Source organism: Streptopelia decaocto (genome assembly GCF_964273445.1).
Source record: "Streptopelia decaocto genome assembly, chromosome: Z".
NCBI lineage: Eukaryota > Metazoa > Chordata > Aves > Columbiformes > Columbidae > Streptopelia > Streptopelia decaocto.
This window is the reverse complement of record NC_138657.1, coordinates 27,266,862-27,283,591: the sequence shown is the minus strand read 5'-3', so window position 1 is coordinate 27,283,591 and position 16,730 is coordinate 27,266,862. Positions and strand designations below refer to the sequence as shown.

The following is a 16,730-nucleotide window of genomic DNA, read 5'->3' as shown; positions in this document are numbered from 1 at the left end:
TCTTACGGAGAAGTTTTCAATAGCATATAAATGTACTCTGGAAGAAGACTGCTAATTGAGTCATGGCACCGTTTCACCTTCTGAGTGTCACATTAGAAAATACCAAGTGTTAATGAGTTTAGTTTTAAATTTGTCATTTAAACAGTAGTTTGTAAGATTACATTGCCTTCTCATTTCATCAACTATGAAGGCGAAAGTCTGTGTAGTTCCCATTGCCTTTCTGTAAGGCGTTGTTTAGAGAACAAGTATATATAGAATTTTGAGAAGAAAACATGGTCTCATTAACAGCCAGTCCAAGGACTTAGGCCTCAGGCTCAGCTCTGTTGACATTTCAGTTTTTCTCCTTTCTGAATGAAATCCTGGCACCATTGAAATGTGAGTCATAACAACTGACTGCAAGACAGCAAAGGTTTTACTTCTCTGCCTTAGTTTCTCAATCTATGAATTCGGCTATTTGTGTTCACCTACCACTGCAGCATGCAGTAAAGTTTTATAAATTGCTTCTAGATTCTGTGGTGACATAAGAGACCAAACCATCAACTGCTACAAAATGGAAATTTTGTAGTGTGTTGTTTGTTTGTGTTTTTTTAAAGTTCATGTTTGTCATGCTTATGTTCACCTCTTTAAAATGCAAATTAATGCAAGCAAGGATACACTTGTTGTAAGACTGAGTTACCTGATAGTTTGTTGTATGACCCAGAACAGCAGAATCTGCAGGATTCACCCTGCTGTTGTTCTCTGGAGCCCCATTTGATGGTGAAACACGTTGTTTTCAGGGTGCTACAGCTTTAAATAATAATAATAAAAAGAGTAAGTTAATTCCTTTGTTTTGAACTCAATATGTTCTGACTCTGAAGTAACAGCATTATGTCAGCCCAGCAGTTCTCAGAACTGTATCAAACCATAACGATTTTACAGTGACAAAAAGGAGTTACAAATAGAACTGTAGGCTTCACTCATATCTCAGCTATAATGCAAAGTGGCTTTCAGGAGCAGTTATGCAATTAAAGTTAAGGATAACGCAACAGTGTTAGAGACAAATCTAGCTATTTACAGATTTTTAAGATTTTATGTCATAAGCCTTTGGTGTTGAGGAAATGTTCTCAGCTTTGAATTTTGCTTGCAACTATTTTAAAGGTGATCTCTTTCTAAGTATTATCTAACTCTTCATTTAAAGTTCCGGGAAGGCCTATAAAATAAATAATGTTCTTAAACCTGGAATTGGTTATTGTGTCTTGTTTTGTTATATTTCTCCCTACCATGAATCACATGCATTTCAATACCTGCCATTTTGTTGTCTGGTCATAGCTGTGTGTACTCAGACTTCACAAATATACCTGTTGCAGCTTCAATGTTCATGACCTGTGTTTTAAAGGATACCTACGCTTGAGTGGTTGAATTTGCAAAAGGAAAATGCTTGCATATTTAATTAACTGCTTACTTATTAATTTAATTTAATTACTGGTACCTTACATATTGATAGGAAGGTGCAAACCATGAAATGAATCTATTTGCCAAATAAAGTGAAATTGCATTACTTTCTTTCAAAAAGTTTTTAAAAATACTGTCATGACCACAAAAAGTCTGCTCTTTTTTTAATTGCAGAATCGAATGGAAGAAAGCAAAGCACTCTTTAGGACAATTATCACATATCCATGGTTCCAGAACTCTTCAGTCATTCTGTTCTTAAATAAAAAAGATCTCTTAGAGGAGAAAATTATGTACTCCCATCTAGTTGATTATTTTCCAGAGTATGATGGTAAGTATAATGGCATCAGAACTCATGCTCTATTTATACTGCAGTAATGACAAATTGTAAAAGTCGTGTCCAAATACTAGACAGATACATCCTTTGATATATTTTGCTATTTTAAAAAAAAAAAAAAAAAAAGGTGCTTTGCAATTTTTAATCATCTAGGTTTTTAAATATGATTGAACTCTTGTGGGATTTTTTAGACTGCTAGGATTTCATTTTATACATTAATTATGGGTAAGATGGTAGAACCCTTGGTGGGCGATTGTTGACTTTTAGATGAGTATTGTCATATTAGCGGTAAACCACATTCTGTCCTTTTTCATAAGCTGGGGTGAGGGTTTAAGCTGAAGTAAAAATGCTGAAACGAAAGAAAAACTCATTCCTCATTTTTACACAGTCTCCTATCCTTTTTTTTTTTTCGAGTTTTGGTTTTGTGTAAGGGTGAATATCTGAGGGGAAGTGTCATAAGCTCTCTGTGGTGCTCAGAGAAATCAGTACCACTCTTTCCACCCTTTTATTGTACCTCTTTTTTTCCTTCTGTTTTAATTTTACATTGTTTATGTGAAGTTTAACATGCTTGTCCATAAAATAATTATATGGATTGTACAGCTCTTCCTACTAAAATTATACTTTCAGAAAGTTCTCCTGAGGTAAAAAACTAAGTATTTTCAGGTAACTGAGATAACAGAAGAATCAAACTCATACAATAAGGGGTCAGAAGAACTAAATGTTCCTGTTTTAAAAAAAAGAAAATCAGTTTCGTCCCACCAGGGAGGGAATGGCAGATTTGAAAGCTGAATAAAAGCTTAAATCTCTCTCATGTACAAGTGTGGAGAGTAATAATAGGCAAAATTCACATTTTGTTTCCTGTTTAAGGGTGAAGGAAACAGTGAACAGCCTGCAGTATCAGACCACATTATTTATGAGTCAGTGTAAGTTTAGTTTCATAGTGCTATGCAGAAGAGAACTGGCAGTTGAATAGAAATACGCTCATTCTTTTGAGTTTACTTCATGTGACAGTTTGACTAGATGACATCCTGAAGGTGAGAAGACTCTAAAGTCTGCTCTGTTATCACCACTCAAGTGACAATAGAATCTGTGTTAAACACTTGTCCAGAACAAAACAGACAGAACTCAACCACTCAGCTCAGAGAAACCTTGTTCCTCCTGTCCTTTGCCATTGGTGAGGGGGAAAAAAAAAAAAAGATTATAGACTGGTAGGGCTCTTGGAGCCAAGACCTGGAAGTCCTCAAGAGTCTTTGTCTCTTAATTCTGCAAATCTTGCTGGACTTAACTCCATAGGAAAGGTTATGGTTTGATTTGATTTCTTCTGGGGGCAGGGTGGGGTCTGTGGTTTGCGGAGGTCACCGTGTGGTCCCCGCTTCTGTCCCAGCACACTGGGGATGTGGAGGGTGGGAAGATTTGAGGAGGGTGTGATCAGAACCTGGTACTTTTCATTAGCATCACTTTTCCCATCCGTTTTCCTGCATAAGGAAGAAAGTAGCATAGGCGTGAGACCTGCTAGCCAAGATGGTGAATTGGACTGATTAAATTAAGCTAAGCAGTTCTGCAACACGTGTATTGTGACAACATTGGAAGGAGCACTGAGGCATGCGGAGGCATCAGTGCATCGCATGAAGATGTCCTTGCATGGCTGGTAATAAAAGACTGACTCACAGACTGAAACGAAGAGCTGGGAGAGGGGGAGAGGACAAAGACAAAAAGTGGCCATAGCTGAGAGGGAAAGAAGAGAAAGATATCAATATATGACTTCTTATATTGATCTTGAATGTATCATGTAGACACAGTCTTCAAAAACTGCTGATTAGGGAGCAGCAGACAGGAAACCAACTGATTCGTGTGGCAGTTCTTTTCCAAGTTTCCAAATTGCTTAGATCACAACTGCTTTGCAGTCTAAATTTACTTTACATTAGCTCATTCAATTTTTTTTCTAATATTCTGAGATCATAAATAGTCTTTCTCACCTCAATTTTCTATACTCTTAACTTCTGTCAAATGAAAATTTGAATTACATGATGGTCAGTAGACATGTGGTTAGATGAGCAATTTTGGATAGAGGCTTTGAAGAGTGCAGTAGATTTTGAGAGGGTGCTCTGTCTAGCTACTGTGAAACTGTTTAACAAAATTCGGGGAAGTTGTTTATAACAGTAAGTGGTTTATTTTGAAAAAATGGTTGTCTTTGAAAGTTTAGGAGTTTTCTTCGAAAATACTGCAAATTTATTTGTGGTAGTGTGATACATTGTTGCGGCTGTTTGTGTAGAGTTGCAGTGACCAGGCCAAAGGCTAGAGCTTGTTGATTTAGAAGCTGTGGAAGTGTTGAACCGTCCTCTGTCCTGCTTCAGAGTGCTTATGATCTGTTTATATATCAAAATCTCAGGAAATGTGTAATCTGTATATGTGTATGTATGTACATATATGTTCATGTGCATACATCCTTATATTGCAGACTCTTACTCCCCCTCCACATGGGTTTGCAGCACACCAGAAAGTATGTGACTTCTCCTCCAAGCATTCCTTACTTAAAATTTTATGGAGTAATCCAAATTGGAAATGTTAGCAATTGTAAGCTTGAAGTATTAAAAAATGAGGTTTATTATCTGATTGTTGAAAAATATATGGGCATGGGATATCCTCCAAAGTAGATTTCATAACTGCTGAAGAGATAGAGCTACATATAACAGCTCAGCACTGGTATTTATATTGCCATGTAACAGCACCAAGACTAAAAGGAGGAGGCAGCACAGAAAACAGGCATGTTCTGTAGAAACCCACATTCCAGAAAGAGGAGAACGAGGAAATAATAGCTTTTGGAAGGGGCAGTGGAATAACGGAATGGAATTAGCTTGTTGCTAATGTTCTTGCTCCTGCACTTCTCTTTTGGCTGTGAACATGAATTAATCCTCACTGTTCCAGGCTGGCAGTCATTACTTTCCCTTCTCTCTTCTGTAAAGCTGAACACGTGGTTTGGTTTCATAGACTCTGCAACCTTAATTCAGATCTGAGAGGATCATTATCAAACATAATTTAGATAATAAGTGATATTTTAGAACATGAGCCTTTTGCAATTGAACAGCTTCAGATGGAGAGCACGTGTATTTTATTATCACTACAGTAAATGAAGTTCTGTTGGTGACTGTGTCAGACCAGCTCAGGATATAACTTTACTATGCTACCTATTAAAATTCTAAAACTGCTAAGTGTTGGCAGTGCTTAAAGAACTTAAGTATAATTTAAATATAGTAAGTGTAGACTGAAGATTCACCAATGCTATTTACATTTTTAAAGATCTGTTATTATTGCTAGTTTTTAATTTTTCATTCTGTGCGGTTATAAATCTCCTGTTATACATGTCACCTCTCTGAAGAAAAAGTATAGTCAACAGGAAAAGAGCAGCTTTGACATGATAGCTCTGACTTGATGAACTTCAGAAATTTCCTTCCATCTTTATTTTTCATAGTTCATACCAGGAAGAAAGTAGCCACTATATGATAAATACTGATTATTAAAAGTTCCATGTCTTCTCTTACATGAGGAGCACAGACTAACTCTTGTTTTCTATTGAAGAAGTTCAAATATTGAATCAACTCTAAAAAAACTGACTTTATCTTCTTAATCATCAGGACCGCAACGAGATGCACAAGCAGCACGAGAGTTCATCCTGAAGATGTTTGTAGACCTGAATCCAGACAGTGACAAAATTATCTACTCCCACTTCACGTGCGCTACAGACACAGAGAATATCCGCTTCGTCTTTGCTGCTGTCAAGGACACAATCCTACAGTTAAACCTGAAGGAGTACAACCTGGTCTAACTGTGCCTAGGAGGCCCTCCAAAACCAACCTGGCGTGATTAAAGATACACAAGAGGGACTGTATTATCTGTGAAAACAATTTGCATAATACTAATTTATTGCCGGCCTGGACTCTGTGAATGTCCACAGAGTATGTAGTTAATATTATGATTTTATTTAAACTATATGGAGGAAAACCAAAAGATGCTGAAGTACATTCACAGCACATTTCCTCATTTTTTAGGCAAAACCTTGTGACTCAATGTGTTTTAAATTCTCAGCCACACATTTTCAAAATATAGCAGTTTTTTGCTATTGAAGCAAAATCAAGCTGGTTTCCTCTTTCCCTGACCCTTTCTCTTTCCCTCCTTCCTTTCCCCCCATATCTTTTTTTTCCCAGTTGTGTTCCTGGGTGAAATATTTTCTGTTGAGTGATTTGGTCAGGAAAATACTCTCATCAGAATTTAAGTAATCAGTCATTCTAATTCTACGGTATGTTCTTTCTCTGAAGGATCAAAAGTATTGATACTGTGATTTTTAAATTCGTGACATGAGTGTCTTCATTCTGTCTTCACTTCTGGGACTAGAATATTGGGATTGCAAAATAGAATTACGGGTGTCTAGGGATATTAAATTTAACAATATTTTCACAGTTCAGAAAGGTGCATAGAAGACAGTAATGAAATAATTAAGACACAAGCTGGGATGTACGTGGAATTTGTTAGAATCTCTTTTCAATTGCTGTGTGCCATTTTTTTTCTCTCTTCTTTTATTCACAAATGCCAAATACAAATGTCACAGACACTACATTTTCCCCAGTGGCTACAGCCTCAAACGGTGGGTTTTTTCAGTTGTGTGGGGTTTTTTTCTTAAGTTAGAGCTTTTTTAAGTGTTCTTTTTCCACAGTAGAAAAATTATTTTTATTGTATGAAATTAATATTGCCAAATCTGGCTTTTTATAAAACCAATGCTCTTGAAACATAAGAAACCAATTGAAATGCCAAACTGATGGACTGGGAACTGACCTGATTGAGTCAACTGCCAAATGATAAACAAACAGTTTCAGCTCATATGTTCCCTTTTTTAGAACGTGTTCCATTTTCTAATGTCAAAACCAACAGTGTGAGAGAATATGCTACAAGATGCACCATGCACACGCATGTGGTCTACTAATTTACAGTTAGTTAAAATCTCTCCGTATGTCTGACATGACATGAGATTGTTTTCTGTAACAATATCAAGGCACCTTTGGTTGTATAACAAGAAACTATTGATGAGAGATCATGTTCAGGAACCTTTCTTGATAATGTCTTGATTCACAGACATTTGATAGGCATTCATGCAAAATAGCCTCTCTCAGTGTTCTTAAGAAAAGATTTATTAATGTAAATGAAACAGTGAGAAAATAATTCTTTAAATTTAAATGTGCAATTTTTTAACAACAAAAATGCAGCACACGTTGATGAGCCTTTATTCTGCAGCTTAGGTTGAAAGGTGTTTTTTGACCAGGTGCATGATTGCTAGCAAGCTACAGAAAACTCAGAGTTCAGACACATAATTTGATTGATTATCTGCAAAGACAAGTAGCACGAGAGTGCACTTAACACAGAAATTGCTGCCTCACAGCAGCAGATGGGAGGTGGAAAAAATAATGACTTATTAGTTGATTACCAAAGTTAACAATTAATACTAATGAGATGTTTTTCATCCTTAACCCTCCCAATTCCAAAACAACAATAGTAAGAACAGTCGCTATTTTTTGCTCCCTCTTAAAACACCTTGTAATTTAAAACTGGTTGTAGGTATAGTGCAATTTTGAATGCTATAATCATTGTACATACATCTATATATATATATGGCAGCATCCATATTGGCTTTGTAATCATTAATTTTTGGCAAATTGAATGTGCTGTATTGATATGTATCTATGTAATTGTATTGTATGTCTTATAGCTAATTCACATTTTAAATAATGTTATTTTATTTACTTTTTTAAGAGAGAAGAATGTAAATTTTGTCAGTTTATTTCTGACTAGGGATTTGTTGTTTTTTATTTGCAAAACAAAAAAAATTAGTACAGAGCGGTACTAGCATTGTGCTGTATAAAATCATTTGCACATTCCTGAATAGAAGTAAATTGGAGACACCTAGACAAAGGCCATTCACATTCAAATAATGCTTAAATCTTGTCAGGGCTTTAAACAGGTGTAGAAACCAGTCTTAGTAGAAGTATTTATTTCATTATGTCTAGGATTGGAACATAAGCTTTTAAATATAATTTTAATTTATATTTGGCAGATTCATGTTAGGTTACTTTTACTTTTCTAATAGGCTTTATTAGAAAAGGAAATTTAATTATATTTCAAACTATTGTACATAGGTACTAATGGTTACATGCTGGTGCCCTGAAAGTACCATAAATAAATACAGAACATCAGATCAATCAGTCTTTCAGAAACTGCAGAAACCTTAGATACAACAACAACAACCAAAAAGTCGCTATTTTAAATGATTTTAAGGAGTTAAAGCATTTTATTTAATAAAGCTAAAGCAGGTAGATCTAGATTATAAAAAGTGACACTGACATTCTGAATAATAGGGGATCAGAGCAGTGGCTCTTACTTACAGCATTACAAAATAGGTCCTGATCTTGCTATAAATGCAACAGAGCTTCTGTTTTCACAGTTCCACTGTTGATAATATCTCTTTTTTTAGCCTGGGAATACATTGCCCACACTGGATTCAGTGCTATAAATGGAACTGTAGCAAAAAAAAAAAAAAAAAAAAAAAAAAAAAAAGAGACAGTGCTGTCTAACAAAGGTTTGGGTTGGTTTGTTTGTTTAATTTGTTTTGTTATGGGATATTGGGTGGGGGAGAAGGAAATGTGGTTCTGAATTTTGTATAATACAAAACAAAAGTTTACTCATGCTTTATAGTTATATTGTGATTGCAAAAGTTTTCAAGGGTGTGCGCCACTGGGCTACTTCTGGCATATTTTAGGTAAGTTGAGCCTGTGGCAATGTTTAGATCATTTGAGCATGTTCTGGAAAAAGAAAAAATATTGGGCATGCCAAGGCAAGCTTTACATGAATCACCTAACACAGCATTGCAGTGTGACAGTTTACAAAAACGTTTCCTTTTTAAATGACACAGCTGTTCCCACTTGCAGTATATTCCATTGTAGTGGTGTCGCTGTTGTTTTAATTGGTGGTTTCTACTATGCCTTATAGTGCTTGAGTCCAGAAGTTTGTGCCTCTAACATGATGCTGAAGGCAAAAAAACATCAAGACAGAAACCCTTTTAACTTTGCCAAAATTATGTGATTTCATTGAATGTCGTAAATCGGGGAGGAGGGAAGGAAAACGTCTTGGGAACCTGTGTATTCTATATGTTCACTAGCACAAGAAAGCTGTAATACATGTTTTACGGAAACCTTAAACGCCTTTTTCAACAATTAACTGGCGCTGTCCTTACATATGTAGAATGATGCAGCTATAAGGACAGTTTACTTTTTATAATTCAGACTCTTGATTGTCAAGGTGTATGGACTGTAATTTTTAATCATACTGCCACATGATTGTGAATCACTTTTTTAAGTTTGAAAGTGGAGAAGAGACTTTTATGCTGGATATCAGTCAGAATTGACTGCATGATTTGCAAAAACTCTAAATGGGAGGAAAAGGGCTGCATATAAAGACATTGTTAGACTCCCAGCCTTTGGTGGTAAGGTGCAAAAGACTTTCAGATTACTCAACCTCATAACCCTTTCCTTGTTACACATTCTTCACAAAAGAATGAAATATTAGGGGAAAGCAGAGACATGTTAACCGACATGAAAAAATAAAATTTACCCAATTAATTTATTATATGTGCTGCTGTTCTTGGAGCTCTGTGCATGGTTGTCCTACCAATTATTACATACGTTAGTGAACCAATGTTAATATGCAGAGCATATTGACAAGGCCTACAAATGACCTACCTCTAGCTAAAAGACCAGTGAAGTGAATAAGTTTTGGAGAGACTGTCCTAAGTTAGGAAGTTAAAATCTCCTGGTATAGGTAATTAGCTACAGTATTGTAGAAATTAACACTTTTGTAAATATGACCCCTCTTTTAACATAAAACATAAATTCTAGAATTTAGTACAGATTAAACAAGTAAAACCGTCTGTTTCTGTCCTGTCCAGTTTGTTAGTTCAGTAGAGATCTTGCAAAACCATACATTTAGTTTGAGAAGAGGAGCTACCAACGCTTCCTCTTTTTTAGCTTTTGGATACCCGTAACATTTTGAGTTTTATCAGTCAAACCAGAAACAGTCCCGTGTAGTCAACACCACACAGAGGGTCACTATTTAGCTAGTTAAAGGAATTTTGGTGTAAGTTTCACTCAAGCTTTTTCACAGTAGCCATGCTGCAGGAAAGGAAGGAATAGAGGGGGATTTTGTGGATAATGTGAAAAATATAGTCAGCCAGATCCATCACTGTAAATCTGTTGGTTTGGGTTTTTTTGTTTTTTCCTCTGAAAATACAGTCTAAGCTGAAGTCTGTTGCTGGATTCCTCATTTACCATGCTGCAGGAAATCCTTTTTTGACCAAACGTCCTTTTTTTTTTTTTCCTTTTCTTTTTTTTGCGGGGGGGTGTTGTCAGATACATTTTTAAATTTGCAGTATTTAAAAATAAAGATCATATTTGCTGTTCTTAAAGTGTCATTTAAATGCATGTATTGTGTGTTGTTTGAGGGACAGAAACAGGTTTTTTGGAAAAAAAACTAATATTGTACAGTTGCTGCCCCTCAAAAATGTTGCTGGTTAAAAATACAATATTTTTGGCCATAACTTCGTACCATAGTATTTTCATTCCTTGAACTTCAGCTTTTCTGAAATATTATTTGGGCTTACTCTCCCAAAATGCTTCTTATTATGATAAATGTTGACTAGATGCATTATTCCATTATTACTTTTTAACTATATGTGCTCTCTTCTCATTGTCTAAATATTAAAATTTCCAGAATATCTTTATTACAGCCAGAACATTCAGAACATTAAGGTTTGTTACAGTGGAAACAGACATTTGACAGTATTATTAAAGGGTTTTTTTGGCTCATGTACAACAGAAGCTCGGAAGCATGGGGGAAAATAAATAATAGTCTATATTTCACTAATAGAAAACTTTCGGAATGTGTAGACAGCGAGGTGAATTTCTTCAGCTTTTTGGCTGATTGCAGTAGTACTGCAAGAGTAAACCATTTCTTTGATCTTTTTGTTCACCTGTGTGATGATAATGGAGAGATGCCCACATGTTGCTTTTCAGGATTCTGGCTCATATCTGGTCAACAGTCAGTGGATCTCAAACCTTCATTACTAAAGAAACAGAATTTCAGGCCAACTGCAAAAATTACTTTGTTCTCTGTTGTGTGATCACAACAGTTTAAGGAAGATTCTTGGAGTCCAAACAGTTTGCCTAAGCAAGGATTTGAGTGAATGGTTCCTGATTTTTCTTTCCTGTTGCAGAATCAGTGGGGAAGGATTTATTTTATCTTTATGTCTCAGTGAAGGTAACGTCAACAAAAATACAGTGTAAGTGGTGATATTTAGATACGCTAAATAGATGTAGAAACTATCTGTGTGATAAATTGTGCATAGTTGTGATAAAACCTTACATCACATACTATGATTGTATCACCTAATTGCCAACCACTTTGTAGGATCCTGTCCCACACACCTTGGACTTCCAGCGTATTTGTAGACCACCACAAAATATACAGTTATCAGCTCCTCAGGAACGCATCTTGTACCAGCATCTGTATTGAGGCAACTGGCCCCTCTCATAGCTACCGAAAAGAGCTCCCGGACCTCCTCTGTTCCCGGCTCGCAGCCATGTGTGGTTTTCCCTCCCCACTTGGCCAGCCAGTAACCTGGGTGAGAATCCACATTCTTCTTGCCCGCTTTAGTAGTCAGATTTTCAGGGATTTTGGCCAGTTTGGCTGATCAATGGATGAGACAAGTGCTGAGCTGACTGAAAGGAACAGGTAGAACTGTGTGGCCAAAAGGCTTAGAAGCTAGGAAAGAAGGGAGTAACGTTGCTCTCCCTTTAAAACCTAGTCCTGAGCAACATGCAGAATCTATTAATAAAACCTTTATTTTATGCACTTTATTAGCTATTCTGGCTTGGAAGGATTGCTCTTTTCACTTTGAAAGGTCCTGATTGCATTTTTATCCTGAAAAATAAAATACGATGAGGGAATGAATGACAGGACAAGGAAAATTCTTCTCTCTTCCCCTTTAAGAATAACAAGTGTCTGTATATATGGTCTAAACCAAACTGCAGTCAGACTGAAGGCAACAAATCACAGTTGGTGTTAGGGATGAAGAAATACAATAACTGGGCTTTCATTTGTCTCACAGGAAAAAAAAAAAATTGTATTAGTCCAGTAAGAACGTGGAAAAAAAATTTAAAAATCCATCTTAAGGTATTTAAAGTGCGTTGTTACTATGCATGGCACATTCAAGGTCTGCTGTGTCCCTGTCCAAGGCAGTCCTTCCTTCTCCATTCATACTCTTCTATCACGCTCATTAATTGCCTCCGGCCATCAAACCAAAATATTTTTACAGCACTGCTTTATGCATGTACACTCTGGAAAACTTTCTGATCCTTGTGAGTTAAATGTGAATTGGTCTGCTAAAACTGAACAGCTGATGAAGTGTAATGCAGCTGAAGAAGACCACACTTTTTGCTTAGTTGTATTTCATGTTCCTTCTGCCATCTTGTTCTGATTAATTTTTCTTTGTATTTCCTTTATTCTGTTTGCCATAAAGAGAAGGTTGCTTGACATATCAGATTTAGTTCTGGTAATGATTCAAGAGTTGCTTATACTGGCTAAACTAAAGAGAAATAGTGAAAAATAATAGCTTCAGAAAGTTCCTGTAATCAGGGGCAGATCCAATTAGCCTCGGGGGACAGGTGTTTCAGAAAAAAAACTACAACACTGTAGCTGTAATACAGGCAACTGGAGGATATAATAGGCTAACGTGGGCCAAATTGGGCCAAAATACCCATTTTAATATGTCATTTTGCATTGTCAATAGAGAACTGTATTTGCCAAGATGTTACTGAATATCTGCTTTTTTTCCTACAGTCCTGTATGAGGTGGTTAATGCAATGATCAGACTGGCAGTCAACCGGAGATGCATTAATTGGACAATAAGTTCAAATGTATTCTTGCAGAGATAAGTTATTACTTAAGATTACTTTATATGATGCTAACAAAAAAAGACTTGCATGCAGTAAATATTTAAGATATTGCACTTTTATACGTTTATTATAAAGAGGAATCACTCTCTCCCTAAAAATAAAAGTCCATTTATCTCAAGATGAAGTATCTGGAGTCTCTTAAAAACTGTCAGTTAACTGTGCACACAAGTGTGATTTTTGTATACTAGAGGTTAATCAATCTTTTATCACATGCTGTAGAATATTTGATTTATTCTAAATGCTGATTTGTATCAATATCTTGACGGCTATTTTTCTCAGAATGTCATAGTAGAACCTTCACAGTTACTGATAGGACCTGATATATTTCAGCTCAAGAAATTGACTGCAATGTAAAATCCATTATTGTTTTTTCTTCAACTACTTTAGAACTTCACTGTTTTATCTGACTTTGCCTAAGTTAAGCAACCTGAGTGTAATTGAGAGGCAAACAGCCAGATGTAAACATAATCAAATACTTTCCTTGCATAATAATATCCCATTTTAACACATAAATCAATAATATCAATGTAGTTTAGCTGATGGAGGTGTTCCTCTAGAATTGCAACAGGCCTTTGTGGTAGTAAAACAGAGTAAATTACTTTTCTTCATCTTATATATATAATCATAATATTCAGATTCTTTACCAGACATCAGAAGTGTTCAAATGATATGACAAATATTTGTAAAAACAGCTTAATTGATTTTCAGTATTATTTAGTATGTTCTAGAAATTGTTTGTATCTCTTGTAGGAAAGTTTAGGAATTGTGGGACAAGAGGAAGGTTTCTGTGGTTATGGATTAATCAGGTTTTTATATATATATATTTATTTCATACATGCTGATTTCTTTTCTGCTAATATGAAACAAATGCAACACCACTGAAGACAGCAAAATGTAGTTCTTAATTTAAAACCAGAGAACAGTATATAACTCTAGAAGGTGAATGTAGGACTCAACCTAGATCACAGTGTTACAGTGTAAATGAGCACAGCAAATTTCATAAGCAGAGAGAATAATTTCACAAGCTTAAATAAACTAGAGAAACTATTTTTGAATCATTTAGATGAGTGTTCACTTGTTCAAGATAAACAGGAAAATAAAAACTAGGTATGAGATACTTAGCTAGTATATCTCTAAGAGACTTCTTTAAACGTTGGTCACGAAAATCACAAGGTAATGCAGGTCAAGCGTTGCCTCTGCCTTACTCGGGTGTTCAAAAGTTAAGTGATACGTACCATTGCAGAGGGCTCAGGATGAACGACACCTCCAAACTGCAGCAGAGGGGAACAGCATCATGCTGCAAGGCTTGAAAGGCTAAACCTTGCATCCCCAGTCACACAACTGAAATTGATTTCACTGTTTGACCTGCACAATATGCATAGTTCAATTCTTTGGCATGTCTTGGAATCAGAAATATTATTGAGACTTCAGTAGCCTGGCGGATACTCTTTATAATTCTTCACTCTTCAGTCATTGTAATGGTAATATGAAAGGACATTTGTCTTACACTAGGCTACAAAAACAGAAGGCGAATTCCTTTTCCCAGCTCTCCAGCACTTAATGTCCTGATTTGCTGTCTTAGAAAGCCGTGAATATGACCTTTATTTAGTTTTCTATTGCACATCAAGCAAAAGACAGGTCTCTGCCACCAGAAATTAATGAAATGGCAGACAAGTTTAGTTGCCACAGATTTCATTTCCTGCAATCGATTCATACTATTTTAGTCTTTGCTTTCAATAATTCTGTGCCAAATACATTTTAGTAGAAGGAAAATAGATTCGCTTCTCTGCATGCAGGTCTGCTGAGTAAAAATTTTACTCCACTACGAAAAACAAAACTGCTTCTCAGAGGAGGCTTCTGTTAGAGCTGATCAGCTGAAATTTCTCAACATTTACTTGCTAGTTTCAAGTTCTGTAAGTAACAGAGGTGGAAGTATTAGTGTAAAGAAAGCATGGACCTCCATCACTGACAGCAGTCTGTCTTGAGCAGGCTGGCTCACAGAATCGCAGAATGGTTAGGGTTGGAAGGGACCTCTGGAGATCATCTAGTCCAGGGGTGTCAAACTCATTTTCTCTGGGGGCCACATCGCCCTCACAGTTGCCTTCAAAGGGCCGAATGTAATTTTAGGGTGGTATACCCATGGAAGTAGTCACATTTATACCACACAGCATTTATATTGCACAGCAAACACTGTCACAGTGAATACCATAAAAACAAGCACTTAGCAGATTCTAGAAGTTGGATCATTCTCATGCATGACTTGCCACTGGCAAAGGGTTTGCACCTTTCCCAGAAAGTCTTAGTGTCTGATGTTTCTGCATTCAAAGTGAGAGCAGCATTCCCACTATTCTGACACATGGCTGATATGAGCCGCTGAATGCCATACAAAGCATTACTTTACCAGCTGCCCCTGAGTTAATATTCTTGATGATGCTAAACTGCTGCCACTTGACTTCGTAAGATGATGCTTTTAGTCCTCTGCATCTGGTAGCTGAATGAGTCACTCTGTTTGATTTGTCCAGTGAGAAGGGCCTCAGCTCCCAGAACAGGGTGCTCACAGGCAGACCAGCCTGGACAAATGGACTTATTTTTTCAACTTAGTGTGTTTCTTCATCACCATCCCTTCCAGAGCTCTCAACTTCAGTGAGCTTACATTTGGTGCCATTGAAAGAGCAATTACCTAACTTAGGCACATTGGTCAGCTAAGAAGTGGTATTCTAAGTTGCACAATGTTAAGTTTCTTCCCTGAAGGAAGACTCAATTTTTCAGCAGATTTCTCTTTTTCCTTCCCCTGTAAGCCTTGCACTCCATCAATAATCACACATCAAAAGTTTAAAATCCCATTGCATTTTTTTCTCTGCCTTGCATATGGCATCAGGTAGTCTCTGTGGTTGTTCATGTCAATTCAATCAACTTTTAAAAATAATCATATTTCCAAAAGGAAAATGTCTAATTTGTTGATGATTGGTATTGCAATAACCAGGCTGTTAGTGTCGTATTCTGACAGTAATTAGAGTATGCAGTCTACAGAGCTTCAGGTAAGTACATCAACTAAAGAATATGTTGATTTTGAACACGTGTGCGTCATCTACCCCTAACACTCCTGTCACATATAACAAGTGCTGCGGTGTTGGGGAGATTCTGTCTGTTGGATCCAAAACTAGAGTCTCTGGTTGACGTGCACTCTGAGGAACACTGAAAACATATATTCAGGTTATTATCAACATGAGAGAGGTGATTTCTTGGGAGTTTCTCTATGTGTGACTGCTCTACAAGAAAAACAGCACTTTCCCAGTAATCAGAGATAATCAAGTTATGAAGAGCATACACACATGCTCATCCCTCCCTCCATTAATACAACATGTGCCATCCTTTGTATAAACCAGATGGCAAATTAGGTGGGGTGGGATGTGTGCATGGCCTGTAAGTATTACTGCAACCAGAATTTATCTACCCATGTGTTGATAAGTTTGTGCAGAACAAATCACAAACTAGAATTTCATTGCTTGCCAAGACTTAGGTCACTGAACTAATTTTTTACATTTTAGATAACTTCATATAATAAAACTGTGTATGTTTCAGGTTTACGCAGTACCCATTTCTACTTGGTCTCAGAGCTTTTAAATGAATGTTTAAAGTTTGCAAGCAGAAGGCATAAGGAAAAGCAGCATCAAGTTTTTTGTTCTAACATCACTGTTTTGTGAAATGCAAGAGAATTCTACAGGTTAATAGGAGAAGGGTTTCTCATCCATTATAGATCAGCACCTGCAACTCTACTATAGGTCTTTATTCAGTGAAGTACCTGATGTCACAAGTATATTTAGTTTACCTGCAGTACTTAAAAAGTCACACAATAAAAAATGTCAGAAAATGATAAGGGAAAGAGGTATGGAAATAAATGAGTCCCACAGGAA

General features: G+C 36.4%; 1 protein-coding gene across 1 annotated transcript in view; it reads left to right on the top strand.

Moving 5' to 3' along the window:
• The window catches only part of GNAQ (G protein subunit alpha q), a 137,844-nt gene extending 124,910 nt beyond the window's left edge, over positions 1-12,934 (top strand). Inside the window, exons 6-7 of the mRNA XM_082074800.1 lie at positions 1,606-1,759; positions 5,398-12,934. Of these exons, the coding sequence (XP_081930926.1) occupies positions 1,606-1,759; positions 5,398-5,588 (345 nt within the window). The 3' untranslated portion in view covers positions 5,589-12,934. The remainder of the gene's footprint in view (positions 1-1,605; positions 1,760-5,397) is intronic.
• Positions 12,935-16,730: the final 3,796 nt, after the last annotated feature.